Here is a 22,647-nt window from a genome sequence, read left to right as displayed (position 1 = left end):
TGTTTGTACCTTCACGGAAACTCAGAAGGATATACTTAAAGAACAGTTAATGAGCTTAAAGAATGATTTTCCCTTAATTAGCTCCATGCATGAAGCATGCTAAATTCAACTCCTCGCACAATTTCATCACAAAAGTGAGGTAAAAAGCAATTAATAATCAGGGTGGCATGAAACCAGCGCAACAGGGTGAGTGTTGGAGAGCTGGAATGGCAAAGTCACACTCCTTGTGCAATCCCTTCTGCTGCTCTTCCTCCCCACAGCCCAGCCCTGGGGCAGCAAAGGGAAGCGTGGAATCTTCCCTAATTTTTAGACATGCTACAAGGCAGAGCATGCAGGTGGCACAACGTTTGACAGAAATAACAGTGCTGCTTCTGCTCTCCACTGCCCATTGTGTGCTGCTGCTCTGACAGCACCATGGAGCACAAACACACACAGATCTGAACAACAACAAAGCCAAAGATGCCCCTGAAATCCGTTATCTGCAACCAAAAACATCTCAGATACGAGTGGTGCTTTGGGTGTCAGGCAGATTGGGCATCCAGCATCAGCAGGTTAAGCTACCCAATGCACCACAGATATATACACTGAAAATTTCCCATTTCCAGCATTTGCTTTCTGGCGAGCTACATCTTTCCTGCTGAAAAACAAAGGTGCAGGAATAACTGCAAATAGAAGAGCTATCAGCCCTGCTCAGATGATATTTGCACGAGATAGAGAAGACGCTTGCAGCAGAGGGGACTCAATAACAGTTTTTCAAGTTAAGCCCAAAGCAACTCAGATTGAGCTCAGGTCAATAAAAGCAGGACGACCACTTTTATGGAATGATTTATACGGAGTGGTAGAAATACAGTAGAATGCAATCTTTTCGGTTCTAAGCACATTGCTTCCTTTAAGATATCTCAGCAAAATATCGTGAATGCTCGGTTTGTGCTCTGTAATTGTCTTTTTATGGACAACCTGTTTTTTTTTCAATGCGTACAGATGTATTAACGTAATACATTTAATACAATAACTCTTTCAAAAAACAAACTGATGCCAGATTACAGGATTATTCTCTTCCTCTCCAAATGCATTTTCCTCATAAAGAGAAGCTTTTGTTGGTAAAAGCACAATTTATAGCGTTTAAAAACTATTTTCTGTCTTCCAGCACTTAAAAAAGGTCATCAAATACAATTGAGGCAATGCTGTACCCTTCCTGTCAGGCTCAGAAGGGAAATAATCTGCCCTACATTAGAGCTCACATGAGACCATAATGTTATCGAGAAGCCCAGGGTTAGGAGTGAGAAGGAAAACGTAATCACCAAATTTAGGTTCAATACTGAAACTTCTGTTGCTACAAAAAGAACACTGAATTCTGTAACAAATCAGCGATTCTTCCCGTGTGCTTATTTATTGCAGCTCACAGTTTCTCCCTGTGTTTCCCTGTGGATATAATTAGTGCATGAAGATTTCACGGTTACATCTGATATATATGCACGCATTCTTATGCACAAACACTTTCTGTTTATATTCTGTTATATAAAGGTACAATTTTTCCAATAAAACTTCTCAAAAACCATTTACCATAAAATATCTTTAGACTCCAGTTCCGAGCTTGTTCCACCATCCATCCACCCTCCCACCCACCCCTCCATACAAACACGTTCAATGTCAGGTTTCTTGGGGAGAACTGGAGGGAAGAGATTGAAAGAGGCAAAGGGAACGAGAAGAATTCATGCTTGAAAAAGGCAGAGGAAACATTTCTGTGTGCTTTGACTTTTTCAGATGGCTTTGGCTTGCAAAGCCAAGTTCCCAAGTCACCATGAACCTGAAATCACTCAGAAGGAGCCATAAACATCTATAAAAATGATGTAACACAATTCTTCCCCTCTAAAGCCATCACACCTTTCAAGCAGAGCATCTCATGCTGCCCAAAGTCACGCTGCTGTGCAACCCTGGGAGCTGGGTCTGCCCTACAATTCCCCCACAATGCAGAAAGGCAAACTGCAGAGACATCTTTATGTACAGACCCACGACAAAGGATAAGCAAGCAGGAGAAAGGGAAGAAAGTCACTTCTGGGGCATAGTTACCCTCTGTTACTGCTGAAGCTGAATTTTCTTGTGAAGGGGAAGAAATAGAAGCGATGAAAATGTATGAGCAAGAGGCAGAAACCCTTCTAACAGCTACAGAGCAACAGGAAAGCTTGCAGGAAAGCGGTCAGGTAAGGACGAGGTGTTCTCACCTCCATTTTATGAATTTCATTATAAAATAATGTTATATGTTCCGGGTTAAAAACCAAAAAAAAAAAACCAGCAAGCTGTGCTTATAATTTCTCATAATTGATAAGGTCACCTAGTGACAGCTGACAAATGGACTCCCCCAGCAGTTCATCTCGTGTTCTTTCTCCCTTTTTGGAATCAAAGTTCTCTGCCCTCCATGAGCTTCTTTTACACTTGGCATCTACCCTTCAAACAAAGGGCTGATTAAGTGATCTCGGGATACATTTGAACTTTTCAAGATTAAAAGAAAACCACCACCCTGCATTTAAATTGATAACTGCTCAGTAATCTGAAAAACACAACCCAAGTCGCCACTGCGCACGCTCCATTTCAAAAAATAACAAAGCAGATCCAAGAAAACGGATTTGCTCTTTTCTGTACTGAATTTCCCTTCCATCACCACTGATTACCCAAGGCATCAATTCCTCCAAACAGAAGATTTTTCATATTTATTTACCCATTCCTCCTTTCTAATGCATTCCCTGGCCATGCAATCTGCTGCTGCTCGGAGACACGGTGCTTAGAAACGTGTAAAACATCACCTATTGCTTGTAAATCCAGCTCCCGTTCTGTCACAGGTGCCATGCATTATGGAGCTGGAATGCCACAAATCTCCAGCTCTGACACGGAGGGATGGAGGTGGCACAGTGCTGGGGCAGCCCACTGACACTGCGATGGCATCCACGTGCTTTCCTTTTCAGACAGCTTTCCAACAGGACTTGGGGTTGTTCCATCACTGAGGGGGAACGTACAGAAAAAGCTTTGAAATTTTGGCAAAAAGGAACTGTTTTCCAGAAGGTCTTATTTTAAAGAGCAATTAGCATATGGCAGATTCAGGGTTTGTTGTTGTTGTTGTTTTGTTTTTTTTTTTTTAAATCATAGAATGGCCTGCTTTGAAAAGGACCACAATATTCATCTTGCTTCAACCCCCTGCTATGTGCAGCATCACCAACCACCACATCAGGCTGCCCTGAGCCACATCCAGCCTGGCCTTGGAATAGAAGGCCAGAATAACTTCCATTTACTGGAGGAAAACAAACCCAAGCTAGTCTTAAACGGTTGGAAGGAACAAACCCAGATGAGCCCAAGGAAGCCTTCCTCACACAGCTCTGGTACCTCCTCCAGGCAAAGCCAGTCCTGGCACTGAGTCTTGCTGGTGTCACTGGTTTTCCACTAGGGGGAAATCAATGCCATCACACTTTCATAACAACCAACACAGAGACGAAAATTCAACTGTTCGCTTTAAAAAGCCTGCCTGATCCTCAGAGTCCTGGAAATCTCTCTCTGATAATGTTTACGGGATTTTAAAACAAAATGTACCCAAGCATTTAATGAGATTATTATTATGCAAAATCTCCAACAATGGCTATCACTCGAAAAGTGATTTCTCCACACTAATCAAACGTCTCTGATCTTTTTTTTTTTACAATAGACTCATGAGTGATTCATATAAAAATAATAAAAACTAAATTAGTCATGGCCTCTTAAATCACTTTCTTTGGTGCTCTTAATAATTCATTTCCAGAGACAAGCTGAGAACTTATGCTTCATTAATATTATTTGTTCTTGGTTTTACACACGGCATCTTACACTTTAGTACTCCGCATGGAGAAAAATTCAGCCTTAAGCAAATGCCAGAAAACTGTTGCAAACACAGCCCAGTGGGATATTAATTTATCTCTGCTCCTGTTTTGCTGCTTAAAGAATTTAGCACAACAGAAGACTTTGCTGGTGAGCCAGAAAAAGTTTTTTTCTTGAGTTATTTGGATACAGCCTTTTAAAATAACCGTACAATTATAGCACAGATAAAAATGGATGACTTTATATCCCGAGAAACCCAGAGAGATGATACGATGAGGAAAATCCATGGTGGGTCTTCCTGCTGGTGGAAGGGAGGGATGGCTCAGCGAAGTTTATCTATTAATCTGCCCATTTCAGAGCAAAGCAATGAGTCTGATCAAACAACAACCAACTCTGGGAGAAAACAGGATGCATCAACTCCATGGCACAGAGGCAGAGACTTTGGTTGGTAACCCAACTCTAGGCTGCATCAGCCTGAGCAAGTGTTGGATATCTGATTCCAAAGAGCCCTAATCCATCTCACCATCGCAGCTCTTCTGAAGCTTTCTGTAAGCATGCCAGCCCCGTTAGCTCGGCACTTCACAGTAAATGATTTTAATTGGCTCGCTCCTTCCTGCTCATTTTTAGAAGTTTCACACTGTATTTATAGTTCTTCTCTGTTATAAAACCCAGACAGAGCGTATGCAATTCACCTCTAGGAGAGTTACATCTCACATCATGAGTCTCAAAAATTTCACAAGGTCTGTGCCCATCTGTAAGAAGTACAAACCAAACCACCCAGGCTGCTGGGAGAATGCCTTCCTCCACAAAAATGACAAGTTTAGGAAAGTGAACCCTTATCATCTACGGACAGTTAGGACCAGGAACAACTGCACCGTCCCCATGAAAGTATTCCTGCATCTGCAGTAATCACTTGCAGACTTTGGGCCATGACACAAAATTAAGCTCTCCCATTGAAGGCACTAAATGGATACAACTTCTGTGGTCTTTACTACAGAAAAGTGAAAAATGACATATTCAGAAAATACTGTAAGCATTTATTTTCCACTTGACTTCTATTTTAGAGCCTCCAAGACCTGAGACACTACAAGCACTGACTAATTGCTTAAATTTTGATTCGAAAAAGAAAAAAAAAAACTTGGCTTTAAATATGCAAGTTCCTGTAACGTACTCACATCACTGTATTACAACAGCATTCAGGATGACATGGGGTTTGATCATTTTAAAGGCCTCATTCCTATTAGCAGGGTATTAAGTGGGGTTATTCACACCTCATCTTTTTATTATTTAACTATGGAATTACATTAAAACCATCAACAGGGACGTATCTATTCATGCAGTCTGTTCTAACGAGCAATCTGGTCCAGGTGACTTCTACCTTTAAGGTTGGCCATCTGCTTTGGTCTCCAAACATTACACAACTGAACCTGCATGAGGTTGGCTCTTTCTTCTGGAGAGGAGCACTCAAGACATCAGGAATTTGGCACGTGGATCTCATATTGGATGGACACCCTCTCCCTGTACTTTCTACAAGATCAGCTAATCGATACACACAAGTGACAATAGCAAATGAATGACAGGCCACACGCTGATAGCTCCCAGGAGCAATGCTTTTTAGGGCCATTATTGATTTTTCCATCATACTAGGAGAAAGCCTTCATTCCCAAGTGCTTCCCCTGAGGGGAGCTGGCTTTGGAGTCTTGCATTTGTTCCTGGATGAGGATTTCTTCTGCAGAGAAAGGACATGCTACCCTATTTGGCGTCTGCAGAAATGAAGAAACCCACGTTTTAATCACGAGCAACAAAGAGTGCATTTCTGAACCAATGATCTAATGTAGATCTGGGTTAAACTGTACAGATGAACACGAAAAGAATGATGAGAACTGCTCATGAATTAGTTCAAACCATTTGCATCATACTTGGTAACTCACCAAATTCTTATCTACCTGTGCTCTGTTACACTTGTTTTCTCATGATAATATGCTCTTCTCTGCTGTTTGTGTATGTTTTCATCATGCTGCTATAGATAAGCTTTTGTTTACAAGTTTTGTTCATAAATTTATCTATTTTTCTCCAGATAATGTTAAATCACATGAAACAATACCCTATAAATACTGTATAAATACATTTAACTCCATGAGGAGTTTTTTATGTTTTCAAATTGAGGAATGCTTTCATAATCACAGATTTAGGACAGCATATTGCTTTTTCCTGGGAGGCAGAAGGATATTATTTTGAAAGATAACACATTTTAACCAGTTTGCTATTTGTAGTCAAACATCAATTTGCAGCTATCACAACCTCACCAGTTTCAGCTACACTGTAGTTATTTTCTTCATCAGAAAAGTTGATGTGACTTTTTTTAGTACAGCTGCAAAAGCATTTATAATGGATAAATTACCTGGATGGGAAATGTATGGATAAATAATATTTTCATGCAAAAAGCAATCTTAAACGTTTGCAAGAAAAATCTTTTAATTACATGTACCATTAAGATGGCTCTTTTGTACCAGCTATGTGACAACTCATTAACAGAGCTCTTCACCAACAAGACAAATTAATGTTGCTTATGAAAGCTTCTGATTAAGAGAGAAATGGAAAGTTATTAATACTTTGTTGCCACTCGAGATATCTCATAAAAATGATTTAAGTAAAGCACATAAACATCCAGGCATTACAGTAATCTTCAGCCTCTCAGCTCTGCATGAATTTCGGATTACTTTGGTTTTTGTTGAACTTGTCACTTCTAGTTTTAATTTGGAACACAGTCAACCTCCTCATATCACATTTATCAATCATCTTAAGGGAATAAAGCCACAAAGGACTTCACAGTGGTTCCTTCCCTCTGCTGTGCTCACATCGTCTTTGAAGAGTTGTTTCTTCTGACTTGGACCAATATTTTCATCTGATTTCCTCAATTAGCATTTAGAAGAGAAAGAGTTTAATTGAAATATAATACAAGGATTTTTCCAAGTGCATGAATATCCTGTAGGTTTCTATGTGATTACCACTGTGCCAGGAGCAGGGAGGATTTCCTTGAACTTAAAAAGGTACAATTAATCTCCTGTTGCACTTCCAATTAGTCAAATTGCTAACCTTATTGCGAAAAGCAGAAATGCAATTGAGTTTCTGCTCGAGGCACTCTAAAAGAAAACCGAAGTAATTTCATTAGCTGACTTCAAGTGTATTAAGAAGCACACCGCCTTCACTCCCCCGCTGCCAATGCCCTTAAAGTGATGACTGTTTTCTGTCCTTCTCCGCACCCACAAGGGGCTGCCCAACACTGAAACCTCAAAGCAAACACTGCCCCCGGTGCCTACAGGTGAGAACTAACCCCGAGCACAGGCAGGCTCACACTTCCAAAGCTCCATCTCCACCTGAGCTCCCAACAAACGCACCCAGCCACGAAGGCTCACCTGGGCAGCCACAGACACACAGCCCAAAGGGGGAAATCGAAGGGTCACAGTCCCCACCTCAAGTCACCAGAGCAGAACGCAGATGGCAATGGTATATATGGAACATAAAGAGCTTTAAGGTTTAATTAAAGATGGAAAAGATGCTGAAGTGTTTATTAGATTAAGAAAGTTGATGCGCAATAGCACCAGGTGTTATAGGACAAGGTGAAAGAGATCATAAACTGACACGCAAAACATCAAAATCGAGCATAAATCCCGTTTTGCTTCCTAGTAAGAAGCAGAGAGCTCTGTTTATATGGTTTCTCAGTGATATTAGTTCAAACAGATAAAAAACTAAAATGTATTTTTTCCTGCTATTGCATGGGACTGCCCAAGGAGCGTGTAATCATGCAGGATCCAGTTTATGTTCAAAGACCTAAGTCTTCCTAACATTTAGCAACAAATGCTCAAGTGAATTACTCATAAGTAAACCAGAAGTCCACTTGCACCAGCACTAAATTATGAAGGAACTGGCATTTGAGCTTGAAAATTTACTGCTCCAATCCTAATTAAAATAGTTGGGTTACAAACCTCAGAGCCACATGCTGTCCTTCAGGGATGCCCCTGAGCTCCACTTCCCAGACTGTCATTCTGTGCCCCATTCACACTCCAGCTTCAAATATTCTTTTAAAAACCAACGTGATCACAACCAAAATTTCATAAAGACAATACAAATACCTGGAGTTTTCATTAGTTTGAGCCAAAAGATTCTATTACTACTCTGGAGGCTCAAGAGGATGAGGAAATAGGATTTCAGAACAGCTGACTCTCACCTTTAACTCAGTTAAGCTCAGCAGCAAATCTGAGCCTCAAAACAGGACATCTCAGATCAAACATCGCTGCCCATAGAAAGGCTCCTTCTACATTCTGATCACACAAAGATGTTGAGTTTGCTTGCTGTGGATTAAACTAAGCATGCTGGCAGCAAGTGTAATCTTTACTCAGCTTAATCTGCATCGAGGAATAGATCTGTTCTGAAGAATATTTGGACAGGACCATCAGCTGTCGGGTTGGCCACTTTCCCACTCCGGGAGGGAACGCTGGATTTTTGCGTATTGCTTCTTGGTGGTGTTCCATGTATTTTTAGTGCAGTGAAGCAATGGCCGTTATCCCAACCACAGCACTGATGGGTGGTTGGAAGAAATCCCGTCAGCTCTGCAAGCCTTGGACTGGCTGTGCAATCCTAAGCATCCTCAGCACTGCTCCTTACAAACCTGTGCCAACACTGCAGTGGGATGTTTGCTGGTTTCACACTGCATGCCATGCTCCAAAAGGCAACAAGAAACGCATTTGGAAAAGGTAATTCTTGCTTTGATTAAAAGGAAAATTTTAGATAGCTGTAATTACTGAATTTGTGTGTACAGTAATCACTTCCATACAGTGTGCACTAGGCTCCTACTAAGGCAGAGGCAACAAATAATGTGTTATGTTGCAGTAAAGAGTAAAACAAAGACTTTTTGCATTTCAGCAATCCCAGATACACAACAATTTAGGGAGCTACGGCTGTAACAACTCTGAACTGAGTGCTTATCAAATTAACAAGAGCCGAACAAAAATATAAATCACCTCCTTCTGTAGCGTAATTAAAATAAAAACTGATTTACCGTGTACTGTAATGCAAAGAGAAATTAAATACAGACCATATTTTTTTTACATGACTTTCCAGTTTCCCCATAATTAAATGTTATTAAATAAATGAGGAAGTTTACGCCATTACTCAGGTATTGTTTTTACTATCAACTGTGACTCACACATCAGACCAGCGCTGCGAATTAAAAGAGATCCATCTCCCTTCCTGCCAAGGTATCACCACACCCTGCTGAATTACCCCATATTTTAAACTGCTCGTCAGAAATCCTGAGCAGCGAGAGATGGGAGCAGGCTGAAAGGCGAGGGAAAGAGGAGAAACAGATTTATTTGATTTAGATAGAGGAGAGATTTCACTGCCAGCCGTAAATGTGTTGTTTCATGCTCTCGATGAACCCGCGGCTTTGTACTGGGAATGAGAAAGCCGAGAGGTTAATGGTGTGGGGAGCTCCTTCCCCTGCTTTCCAGGGCTGCTCTGGTTGCACTGAACTGAACAAGGAACAGAGGATGAAGTATCAATGCTAAGCAAATTGCAGTAACCTGAGCATTCCAAAAACCCACGCTCTCAGCTATTATGATTAAGACATTCCTACAAAAACAAAACATCACGCCAGCTTTGTTTTTCATGACAATAACGAGACAAAACTTGTTCCTTTCAAACCATCCGCTGTTAAATGAAGCCGTATTCAATACGCAAGGAGGAGTAACTCAGGACTTACATTGATGTCCTCCAGGTCAAGGAAGTTGAGGATGATGCCGTTGCGCTTCCAGATGATGGGCGGCCGCAGCGCCCCGCGGATGCCGCACGTCAGGATGGTGCTGAGGCCCACTGTGATGGTGGTGATGCTGACCCGCTGCTCCTCAGGCAGGCTGAGCTGGACCACCTCTGCAAAGGAATAACACCAAATAGCACCAAGGCTCCCTTTCTTCTCCATTCCAGGAATAACTTCAAAGGATTTTAGCAAGGCGTTGGGTGTCAAAAACCTCTAAGCAACAAAGCCAAACGGGAAGCTTTCCCACTGAGAGGATCAAGGAATGCTCACAGCCCATTGGCATTATACTGCCTCAGCCAAATCAGAAACTTGGCCTGGGGAATGAGCCCCTCCCACCCCCTGAAGCCCCTCTGTCCTCATCCCACTGCACTGGCTGCAATCAAACAGGGACCAAAGAGATGGATGCTGCCTTACCCCAGCCTGTGTGCTTTAAGAAAACTAAGTGCAGCACTGCTGACACCACAAAACACCACGTGGGCTCATGTTATTCCCTTCCCTGGACCAGCTGGCAGAGCTACCCTACTCATCAGGCTCATTCTCATGTATCTGCAGTGTGACCCACACAAGATCTGTGTATCACTTCCAGTGTCTCTGCACCGGGAAGATTTAAATGCCTCACGCACTTTCTTCTGCTGACTTTCAGGACTGCGAACACCATTTTTATCATGTCAAGTCACAGCTTAAGATGCGATATCGCCTTAAGAGTTAACAGCTTTTGTGGTAAAATCCTCTTCAGCTGGCCTCCACTACAGAAACGTACTCAATAAAACCCAACACCTACTTCTTCAAGGAACATTTTCCATCTCTTCGTACCCTCTACATGAAAAACCGCTTTTAAAACTTTCGAGTAACAACTCTGGAAGATCAATTCCCTAAAATATTTGATGCCTTCCACAACCTCGGGCAGCTGACAGGACTGACTCTGGGGCTCTGTCTGATGATTGTGAGCCCCTCATGCAGAACCCACTCGTGCAGCCATACTGAGCAGCACTGCATCCCCTCTCACCCAAGCGAGAAGTCAATTCACTGTGCCACAAACCATACTCACTACTGGAGGTCCGAGGCTGATTTAGGGCTGCAAAGATCAATACATTGCACGCCGTGTCTGCCAGCCACGAGCTGTTCTCCCACTTAATATTCTCAGCACTGCTTAGAAACACCACGAGTTAAAATAAACAGCTGTACTATCAATCAAAAATTAAGAAAGTCTGACCAACATCATGTTATTACTTGGGGTGCAGTCGTTCCCATAGAGCAGACACAAGAGGAGTCTGGCCATCAAACTTTTATGCCCCTGAAATCTTAAAGCCCAGATGGAGAGACAGAGGAGGAGCAGGAAGAAGAACATCACCCACCCCCAGTCAGGTTAGCAGCAAAGACAGGAACGAACACCTCATTAAACACCACCTCATTAAACCATATCTCATTAGGCATCACCCTTGGGTATGTGCTGGAGGAGGAGATCTCACACTGGGGTCAGTGTACGATGCAGTGCCCCAGCCCTCTGCCTTCACCCACCCGAAGCACGTAAACCCCATAGAGGTGCTGCTAACAGTTACTTTCTGCATAAAAAAAAAAAAAAAAGGAGCTCCTTTTTCATTAATAAAATATTTGGAGCACACTCGATGGGATAAAGAGTCGATAATTACAATGATTTGTAGCACAGAATAAGGCTAATGAGGACCATCTCTTCTTGAGGAGAAATGAAATAAAGGATCATTCATTTGTGACACTGCCCAGTCCCCGAGCTCCAGTGGTCCCTTAAGACACCTGGGGTGGCTGCCACACATCAAAGAACTGAACCAGGTCAAGATGGGACTTTTTAGGCTACAGCACGTATGTAATATAGATAGATCACTAAAATAATCACATACCCCCCTCAAATACTTCTGTGGAATATATTTGAAGGCATCCTATCACGATCACATTGACTTTCAAGGGTCTTTCTATTAATAAAGGATTATGTTGTATGGTTTTAGTCGCAGCTTTCTTGGCATTGCTAGGAAAAAAAATTGCACTTACACAACCAGGTGCCTTGGGATGGAAACAGAGATACCCTGTGAGGAGATGAAGGTTGTGCTCCTTAATTTAAAAACACAAATCTTAGAAAAATCAGAATCTTGTACTTAAGCTGCAGACCTCAAACACTCTGATGCCGATTGTGCAAATTATTCAAGTCACCATAATGATTTTGGGTGGAATCCTCTAGATTAAGTACTGAGCTGCACATTTTATTCTTAAAAATCTTTACGAGATAAAAGGATTTTTACCACACACATAAAACCCAAACAGAATGAATAGGGAATATTCAAAATGCACTCACACGCAGAACACAGGCTGGAATGGAATCTGGTCCTAAAATGGGGCAATTTCAAGTTTATTGGGAAATTCTGCAGGCTGACGTAAGCACAGTAGCTCTGTATACATTCCGTGGATTCTGCAAGTATCACTCCTAGCCTATCCTATTTATCAAGCCATGTCAAACCTTGTATTCTGCACTGATATTTCACCTGAACCAAATTCTCAGCCTACTGCAGTGAGAGAAGAAGTGGTTCTTGTAACCCCTCTGCCACCAATAGGAGAATGGGATCCCAACACTTGTGACTCAACTTTGGGTAGTTCAAGACCGGGGTACCGCCTCGCTAACAACCAGCTTTATGGAGGAACAGATGCGACCACATTTGCCTACGACATTTCACCAAATGCCAAATTAAATCATCCAGTCACTAGGACTGGGTAGGAGGGCAGTCCAGGGAAATCCTGCTCCTCGCAGCTCTTTTCTCTGCTTCTATCCCCACCCCAGAGGGGCAGTGATGCAGTGCAGATCATTGAGCCAACCACGCAGCCGTGCCGCCATTGAAATTTCTTGCAACACGCTTGAGATGGTGAAGGCTCACTAATTCCTTTTCTTGTTAAAAATGTCAAGATACAGCCAAACGTTTCCCTACACCCCCCCTCCTCTCCAATTTGATTTCTTAAGGCTCTAAAGCAGGAGTTGTGCTGCACCTTTGCACGCTCTGCATACTAATGCACGCAGGTATTACTTGTTGTGCTGTTTTATCACGGAAATCTTTCCTCTGCTGTCATTTGCAGCCCGCCAAAGGCAATCATAATTTCACAATGAAGACATGTATAATTGAGGTCATTATAGGGAGCAACCTGGAATGAGCATCTATGGAGGAAAACTCATTGATTTAGCACGGCGTAGAGATAATTTACATAGTAAATGTCGTTTCCCTGCGTGCCTTTGCTCGTGCTACACTGTGCAGAAAGATTTCATGTGTGTTTTTTTTTTTTTTTAAGTGCTTCATATCATTAATTAGATCTTTTCACTTAAACCTAAAGAAAATATATTTTTAATACATTGTTACCACCTTTAATCATTGTTACATTTGTTCACGGGTGTCTCATCCTGCTAAAACAGAATACGGAGCAAAGGACTTTATTGCTTAAATCATGCTGAAGGGACAAGGAAATAATTTTTTAATCTTATAACTGGCTCTTGGATAGCACACAATGTACCAAACCATAACGCTGCTGGAAGCAAGGGATGGGAGAACTCACTGTTATAGGAAGTCTCATGCACAGATCCTCACCTCCCAATTAACTTACACAGACCTTTAGCTTGGGAAATGGAGCACGGGTAACACAGCCCCAAACACGTCATGCTTCCCCAGCAGTTGGTCAAGCTGGGACTGATTTAATGGGATGCAAACTTTTGCCCTCATTCAGTTCCCCAAGTGCTGCAGCTGCGTTCAGGCAATGCACTGAGTCAGTATACCTGTTTATTGCCTTGTGGCCAACACTGCAGCACAAAGGTCAAAGGTGATATTAGCATAGAAGTCTTCTCTGTCTGATTATAGTTGCAGGTGAGGACCTAACTGAATCGAGAAAGCCAAAGCAATTAGTGGGTAAGAGGATAAAATAAGATATTCCTTTTTTAATTACTTTTTCTCCAATATTTTTGACGAAAAGTGTTTGGCTTGGTACAGAGAAGATCAATTTTAGAACCTCTTAAACCTGAGAGGATTGCAGCTAATGGATTTTAAAATGACTGTGCTGTAGGTGAGGTACAACGACTGACCATGAGACCTGGCCAGCCAAAGAATGACTGCAACAAGAGGTGATGCTGGGATGGGATGCAGTCACTGCAAATATTAAGGGCAGTTCACAGAGGGTCTGAACGTGTGAAACACTGCCTAACACACTTATAAATTACTCAGATTAGCATTAGAGTATTTTCCAAACACCCTGTGATTTAGTTTCTACCCTACTCCACGGAGCAAGTAAATGAATTAATAAAACCAATGCCACACAAATCACCCTGGCTCTGCGCGCTCACGCAAAGCTGTCACAGTGCTGCCTCCAGGACCAGCTCCAGAAGAAATGTTGCCATGTTAACACAGTTTGCTGGAGATTAAGGCTCGACAAGCCCATCCTCTCCAGCAATATTTACATCCCCTCACCTGCCTGCTGGCGGTGATGGATTATCCATCACTCAACCCGAGATGAAAACTCCATTTTCCAAACACCAACCTTGAATTACGGGAAAGCCAAGAATGTTTGCGTTATTAATTAACCACATTAGAGCTGTTAATGAACTCGATGCAAGTTGTTCACAATTAATTAATCTGGAGAATTCCAACAGCTCCCGCCTGGGTTCAGAGCAGGGGATCGGGCTTCTGGCCTCACAACCTGCAAAGAACATCACCAGCCCTCTGTGGGATGCTCAGAGAGTTTGGTTTCCCAGGAAAAGAGCGACCACAACGCAACCTTCCTCCAAGGCTTAGAGGTTTAATTAATGTGAATAATAAAACGATTTCTAATGCTAAGTAGAAATGCTCATACCTCAGCTGTATTTTGTAGCTATAATAATTCAAGTTCTTAATGTAATTTATAAATCCTCAGGACCTTGGGCATGCTACTTCAGGAAGTATCTTATTGTAAATTCTCCACTAAATTAGTAATGCTGTTTTCTAAGTCATAAAAAGGCATAATTGTATTTCTAGCAGTATGAGAGAATTCAGTGCTTCAAGTCCTCTTCTGTCATTACTCACAAAGGCCATGGCTGAGGGCTCCCCAGACAGGTCCCAGCATGGCATGGGAAGCCTGCAGCCCATCTTGTTGCAGAATTTGGCATAAATACATGCAAAACATCAGTGATATCCAGCACCGTGCTGCAGGACAAGACCCTGTCTCACATTCCTGTCAAGCCTGGACACCTTTCTAACCTGTGTGACTAGGAACCCGAGATTCAACATGAGAGAAGCAGATAATAAGGAAATATTGCAATGCCTTTTCCCACTTTTCAGCCCAGCTCTGCCACACAAAGTTGTATCAAGAGTGTTCACATTGCTAACAAGCTTGCTAAAACCATTTATATTGACTTTCAATCAAAAACAGCTTCTTGATGTACTGTATTCCAAAGATCAATTTCTTTTCTTTTTAAGAAAACAAGCAGTACACTTTCCATTGTAAAATCCCATCCCTGCCCTCCTGTTATTAATCAGAGAACATTCACTTTGTGCAGAAAGGGATAATTCATTCATTCTTGAAAGTACATGAATAAATATAAGTTGCTCAGTGCTTAATTATCTAATCTCCTGAGGGTGATAAGTGATGGATTCATTATGTAAATAGGCACAAGTAGTCTATTTTAGAGAACAGCTTACATAAATGCATTTGTTTTTATTTTAAATTCCTATTTCCCGCATATTGAGAGCGGTGTTGATATGATTAATTTTTGATAAAATATTCCCATGTTGTGTCAACAGTGTCCTGCCTACACCATAACAGCCATGCATTTTCCCAGTCAATTTATTAATTTGAAAGGTAGAATTGCTAATGGCCTGATAGTCTCATCATTACTTCTGGTAATCGTGGTCGCTGCAACACTTGACTCCAAAGATTTGTCTCTTATTAAGAGTCAAAAGTGTCCTCCCAAGAACCAAAGGATAGAAGTACCAAAGTTCTCCACTGAACTCACAGGAAAAAAGAACACTGTGGTTTGGGACAGGTGAGAAGCTCACCTGCTCTCTGCAGTTCTGCACTTTACTACATCCAGTTGGAACTGAAAGAAACCATTAGTAACAACTGCAGCATCACCACCCCAAAAGCAACAGTTGCCTCGTGCAAAAGGCTTATCTCATTACTGGGAGTATGGAAGATTTTGCCATTCCATCAGCAATTCCTTAGCTTCAAAATGGGAACTCGTGGAATGGGTCTTCCAAAAGGAATGGAACTTTCAAGAGCAGTCACTACCTGTATTTAAAACGTGGTATTTCAGAGTTTCAGAGGACCAAAAAATATGAAACTACTGAACTTTTTTTTTTTTTTTTGAACTTCAATAAGCTACAGTAGCTGAACTGATTTATACCTGATTTAAGGCAGAAAAAGATAGCTTCTGGTACGGGACATGGCATGCCAAGTTTCTCCCAGGAGTGAATTTTTATGGCTGTACTATAAACCCCTAGGGTTTATCATGGAAATGCTGTCAGATCATTAAGTACTGCATGACTTGTGGGAACCACTGTAATGCGTAGGTAAATTACTTAGCAAATAGAGCAGAGCCAGGCTGCAGGGTGTGTGGGGTCCAGGAAGCATTTCCATGCAGTGTAACAGCACTGAGACCCCTGAAATGGCCACATTGAATGGCTGCAATCTTATCCTCCCCACTCATTTCACTTCGGGGTCTGGGCCAGCAATATGCAATGAATGTGATAAACTGAAAAATGCAGGAACCGGGAAACAAGGAGCTGAGAAAAAGGGCTCACATTGCTTTTAAAGCCTAGATTAAGGGTTTCTTAAAAAAAAAACAAAAAAAAAAAAAAACAAAAAAAAAACCACCCAAGCATTTCAAATGGGATCTATTTATTTCCTTCATACTCTCTCATATTATTGCATTCATAAACCATCAAATCAATGATACCATGCTCTCAAGTTGTAAATAAGCATTTGTAACAGTATTCACAGAGCTTTCACTGCTCTTTGTATGGATGACTGCAAACTTAGCTGTGGTAATTACATGGATCTGGCATCTTTTCTGACTCTGGTCACAGTCGGGACACTTAAAAGAAAACACAAGGGCTCAGCTTTTCCAGGCTGACACCATCCAACAGGAGCTATTCCACCCCTCCCCTTCATCTTCCAGCCATCGCTCACTTGGGTTTTGCCTCATTCAAGTCAGAGTTCAGCCTCTCCCCAGGGCTTTTTTGGTGCTTTTCCATACCAAAAGCAACCTTGCTCTCAAGCCAGCAGTATAAAACCAGAGCACATTTCACTTGAAAATTGTGGTTATGCAACCAGGGGAAAAACCAACAACTCGAAGGCAAACTAACTATTTCTCCACATGTTCCAGGCTCACACTGCGTTGTATGGAAATGCCTTCCCCAGGCTGCAGAGTGGGATGCCTGATGGCAGGACCTGGCAGCCCCAGGCTGAGCTCAGCGCACCCAGAGGAAGCGTTTCCTCCATGTGCTGCTGTCCTGCTTTGGAAGGGCAAGCCTCAGCCCAATCTGATGTATGCTGCAGCAACATGCAGCTCTGGAAATGAAGAAATGGCACAGATTTGCCTGGGAGAACTGCACCATACTTAGACTTACATGGTTGGGTTGGAAGGGACCTCACAGCCCTCCCAGGTCCTCCTGCTACAGGCTGGCTGCCCCAAGCCCATCCATGGCCTTGGACACCTCCATGGATGGGGCAAAGCCATCCACCTTCTGCCAAGGCTAAGGCACAGTGAGGCTGTGCTGCAGCAGCCCCCCCAATAGCATCTCCTGTATTACAAACATCCGCTGATAAGAACTTCTGGATCAGCACTCTCACACACACCCTTCCCATCTTGCAAACACAAGGGGTAGGTGAAAGTCAGAAATGTGAAGATGGCACAGAATTAATTTGGCAAGAAGCAGATAATGAAAAATAACATTTCCTTCTGGTGAGGTAGGTGAACGGAACCAAAGCACAATGAGCAGCCCATGGAGAAAATCCCCTGCTTCATGCTCTCAGCACATCTTTTGTCCTGGTTAAACCTTTCCCAGCCCAATCCCCTGCAGTTCGGAAGCTTTTAGGAACCTGCAGAAGGGGCTGAGCCATGCCCAGCCTGGTACCAGGCCCAGCAAGCAGCGCGGATCTGCTGCACAATACTGAAGCAGCATTTCAAAGCCTGGCATTTCCATGGTTTTTATCTCTGCAGGGAATTGTAAGATGGACAACAAAGGGCTGGGAAGCAGCTCTGCAGAGAGGGTCGGAGTTGGGGATGCCTCAGTTTCCCCAGCAGAAAAGCCTGAGGAAGAACCAACCCATCTGCAAAGATTTCTCAGCATGCAAGGCAATAGGGGCCATGCAAATAGCCACAGGCTTGTCATGTCTGTGGATTTCTCATTAAAATCCCTCAGAGGTTCACAGATAAAATCCACATATAAAACTGAAATTTAATTATACAAAAGTACTTTGAAGCGGAGATTTGCAGTGACTGCTGCAACTTAAATTCCAGTAATACAAGAATGATAAATGCTGCATCGCTGGAAGTAACAGGGAAAACAAATCATCTGTGCTATCATACAAAAAGGCATTTTGAAAAGCAAGATATGGCAGCAAAGCCCAGTGCAGCCAGTACTCTTTGTGTACTGACCAACAACATCAGCTTCTTGAACATTTCAAATCTTCAGAGCAAAATGATTTATAGGAGCAGTTCCTTCTCACAGATGCCATGGCACATAACCCCAGACACCAGCAGGGCCAGGCTGTAGGGCAGCAGCTGTGGAACATGGGCAGCACAGGGCTGCAGTCCCTTCTCCATCCTGCAGCACAGAGCAGACCGCTTGTTTACAGAGCAGCTGTGCAATAGTTTTCTTATCTTACATCCTCGACCTTATTTTCAACTACTCACATTTGGCTCCGACAGCAGAAATGGTGCATTTCTTCATGTTTATTCCCTAACATCCTTCACTGTTAAATCCCCTTCAGAATCACCTTTGACACTTGCCCTCACAGCGGGATCACAGCACCAACACCTCTCAGCCCCTCAGCCATGGCCCTGCTGAGCCCCAGCTGCTCCAGCTCCCACCACCCCAGTCCTCCTGCTGGCAGCACCCAGTTTCCTTCACCCCGTCCCAGTCTCCCCTCTCCACTGCTTCATTTCTTGAAGCTCAGATGAACTCAGGCTGCCCCTCCCTCCCATCCCCACCTCACCATGCCAACTGGATGCAAACATAGCTTCAGTCGCCTGCTCCAACCCAACAGTATGTAAATAATGGGCATATTTAATAGGATCATAGAATAATCGGCCTGGAAGGAACCTTACATTCCATCCAGTCCCAAGCCCTGCCACGGGTAGAGCTGCTACCCACATCAGGCTGCCCAGGACCTCAGCTATTTCTATTGCTCCTTCCAAATAATCCAAGAATCCTTAGAGTTGGACTAGATGACCTTTAATGGTCCCTTCCAACTCCCTGCAATGAACAGAGACCTCCACAGCTCAATCAGGTTGTCCAGGGTTTGATCCAGCTCTGCCTTGAAAGTCTCCAGGGATGGGGTGTCAAATCGTTCCCTTCTTGAATCCTACCAACTGCATCTCATCAGCTCTTGCTACCAAGCAGCTCCTCCCTCTGCAGGTGGGACCACAGCACTGACACTTCTCTCATCTTAGTAACTGGTGTTAAATACTGACTTTTCAGGCCACTTGCAATAGGTACATGCCTAACTGACATTTAACAATCACAAATTGGAATTAGCTCAATAAACACAACATTTGAGGAGCACACATTGCTTTATATACAATGAATTACTCCTGGTTAAGTCTGTAATGTAAATACAAATACAGTCTTTAAATAAATATTTAATTTACAGCAGCCCAGAAGAAACTGAGTGGACCAAATGAAAGCTTGTTTAATGCTAAATTATTTGCTAGCAAAGCGACCATATGCTGAGTGCCACAAACAACAACATTCATCACATCAAGAGTCTGGGGATATTTTCTTTTAAGATCTTTGGCACAGCACTCATCACAAATATTACCAACCAGATGCTCTGTTTTTCCAAGAAACAATTCACTCCTAACTACAAACACTTGGAGGGTGCATTGCCCCTCAAAAAGGCAGTGAGAACGTGCTGGGCTCAACCAGGGAAAGATGTGGTGGGGAAGGGAAGGCTGGGTGGGACTCATCTCTCTTAACACACCTGACTAACTCCTGACTTGAACTATCAATGCAGATCTATCAGCTGACTTGGGATGGTTTGTTTGCACCCGCCTGGTCTGTCTGGTCAGGGCTCATCGTAGTGCTCAGATTGCAAACCCACATGCTGGCATTTACAAAACATCTTTTCCATTACATTGTGCACATAGGCACACACAGACCTCGACCCCCAGGTACAGCCAATGCGCTGCTATATTGGAACCTTAAAGTAACCTTAGGAAAGCTCTTACAAGGAATGAGATCTCAGTCTGGGAGTGAGGCAGAATCATCTCAGGAGCAGTTAAAGCAGCATCCCTTCCTCAGAGCTGGCTTTTACCTGAGCAGCCCTCCTCGCCTGCTGCAGCAGAGCTTCTCTCCCCTCTGTTTTACTCAGCTGCACAGAGCCACAGAAACAGCATACAGAATGCATTCCTTCACTCACCAAAGGTCAGATACAAGTTAGTGCACCATAAAAAGCCACTATCTCAAGCACTGCTGCCTCTACTGCTTTTGCTAGTATCTTATCTAAACAACAGCTCTGAGATAGGAAAACCTCAGAACACAGCATTAAGCGTAGCTACTGCTCACGATGACAAAGCAAAAACTAAAGATTTCCAACATAAAACCTACAGCCAATCTGAGTATTAACAAGATCAGTGCCTGGTTTGTGTTTTGCCAGTAAGTATAATCCGTTGTGTAAATCACTGCTTTGATAATGGAATGATTTTCACAAATGCAACATGACATTCAGCCACTAGGATATAACACATACCTGCAGGGCATTTGGTGAACAGCGTTCTGCTGCACTTTAATTGATGTACAGTCCTTTGTGGCTTGTATCCCTTCAAAGCCATCTCACATCTGACAGCAGACACAATGCCTGACAAGGTCTGGTGAGATACAGCACGCCAAAAAGGCCCAACCATGACCAGGGATTCTTGGTGCAAAGCTTTGTTCAAACACACGCTGAAAACAGCTCAAAGACTGAGTTTTTCTAGCAGTTATTAATTTTAAGTGGAAGGGATTCAATAATAATTATTTAAATTATGCTATTGGAACCAAGTGACAGGAATGCTCCTTCATTTGTCTTATAGTAATGTTTCACTTTTTACCAAATCCCCAGTTTCTCTATCCTTCCCTTCACTATGTCTTCATTGAGCAACACAGCCCAACATCAGCACTGGTAGAACGGAGATTAGCTCTGGTACTATAAAAAGGGCATCACCAAGCAAAAAATCAGAGGATCATTTACACTGGAAGGAACCTTTGAATATCATCCAGTCATACACCCCTGCCGTGGGCATGGACATCTTTCATGAGATCGGGTTGCTCAAAATGCCTCCAACTGGAGCAAAAGTCAGAGATCTTACTCCTTTAGTCCAGGTCCACATCAGATGAAGCAGGGCTGCAGTTCCTCACCCCTTTTCACTAAGCCACTGAGTGCATCTGACCTCAAAGCACAGCAGCATGGTCCCAAGGCACGCACCAAGGGCTGCCTTCTACAGGAATCTCTGCTCTTGGCCCTGAATTAAAACACTGCTATCCCCACAATTTTATACCCCCACCCACAAAACCATGGTGATTTTGTTGTACTTCATGCACTTCAAATCATTAACACTCAACATAAATCAAGAACAATGCTCATATAACAATCATCAAGGATGAAGTCAGGGACATATTGTGAAAAAAGGCTCTTAATGATTCAGAGTAATGTATGTCAGATGTTCGAGCAAACAAAGCATTCATAAACCACTGCAGAACTGCTCCTTCCAAACTGAATGGAGCCTTTATTCCCATGCTACAGATGACAGTGATTGAAGGAAGGAGAGGGGCCAAGGACACCAAACCAGGTAAATCACTGCTCCTCAATACTGTCAAGCAAGGCAGCATAGAAATATCATCTCTAATACATTCTACTGACTACTGCTCTGTGGAAAATTGCTTAAACTATTTTTCTAGATTTTTCACTTAGCGATAGCTGAAGGCATGAAGTATTCATCCAAATTTAGGACACACGTTTAGAGAAAATGCATGCTTATCTACCAAGGTCAGAAGGCTGAACTCCAAAGCCCTGCTCATACACAGCACGAGGGCTCTACCCAGCAGCACTGTATGCCCTTGTCCTGCTGTGTCCCTGAGCACTGCCCTGGGGAGGCTCTTGGCTGCCTCCTCTGCCAGAGCTGGGCACAAATCACATGTGGGATGGTCTCTGGTGAACAGTCCTGAGAAGACTTTATGTCTGAAGCTCCAGGAGGACTATGTTACTGAGGGTAAGTTTGCTGCAGCTTGCAGTGGGAGATCCACATCTGCATTTGCTCTTGAAGCATGAAATGCAACAAACGCCCAGGAACTCAAGAGGGTACTACAGGACTGAAGAGGATGCAGTGGTTTACATAGGGTGACTAATATAGAGTGGGAGACGTTGGCATTTGTCCAGATGTCAAGGTTGACAACAACTCTTCTGCTGCAAAGTGTTATGGGTGAATCTTAAATGACTACAGATGGTCAGGTGTTGATTGTGTATGTCCTTTGAAAGACAGTACTGTCAGCAAAACAGTGCCTTCTAACCAAATTCTGAAGTTCAATCCTCTGTCAGCAGGAAGCGTTGGCTCTTTAACTGACTCATCAAAACAACGTTCTCTTAGTTTCCTCTGGTGACTTTCCACTCAAGTACTGCTCTGTTGCTGATTCTCCAGGACAAGAATATCTGTACAATTCATAATATATATATATTTTTTGCTTTCACCCTCCCCCCACCCCCCTCCCAGCAATATTCCTTTATGGAAGGAACGTAAAACCCCTTGCTTTACAGATGGT

The 22,647-nt window shown here is 42.9% G+C and overlaps 1 protein-coding gene across 4 annotated transcripts in view; it reads right to left on the bottom strand.

Moving 5' to 3' along the window:
* The window catches only part of FSTL4 (follistatin like 4), a 195,438-nt gene that overhangs the window by 27,279 nt on the left and 145,512 nt on the right, over positions 1-22,647 (bottom strand). For all 4 annotated transcript variants that reach the window (XM_090150865.1, XM_031598441.2, XM_090150866.1 and 1 more), the window contains one exon: positions 9,602-9,768. In XM_090150865.1, the coding sequence (XP_090006991.1) occupies positions 9,602-9,768 (167 nt within the window). The remainder of the gene's footprint in view (positions 1-9,601; positions 9,769-22,647) is intronic.

The sequence above is a fragment of the Phasianus colchicus genome, chromosome 15 (genome assembly GCF_987193195.1).
Source record: "Phasianus colchicus chromosome 15, bPhaCol1.hap1.1, whole genome shotgun sequence".
Taxonomy (NCBI): domain Eukaryota; kingdom Metazoa; phylum Chordata; class Aves; order Galliformes; family Phasianidae; genus Phasianus; species Phasianus colchicus.
This window is presented reverse-complemented; position numbering and strand designations above follow the sequence as displayed.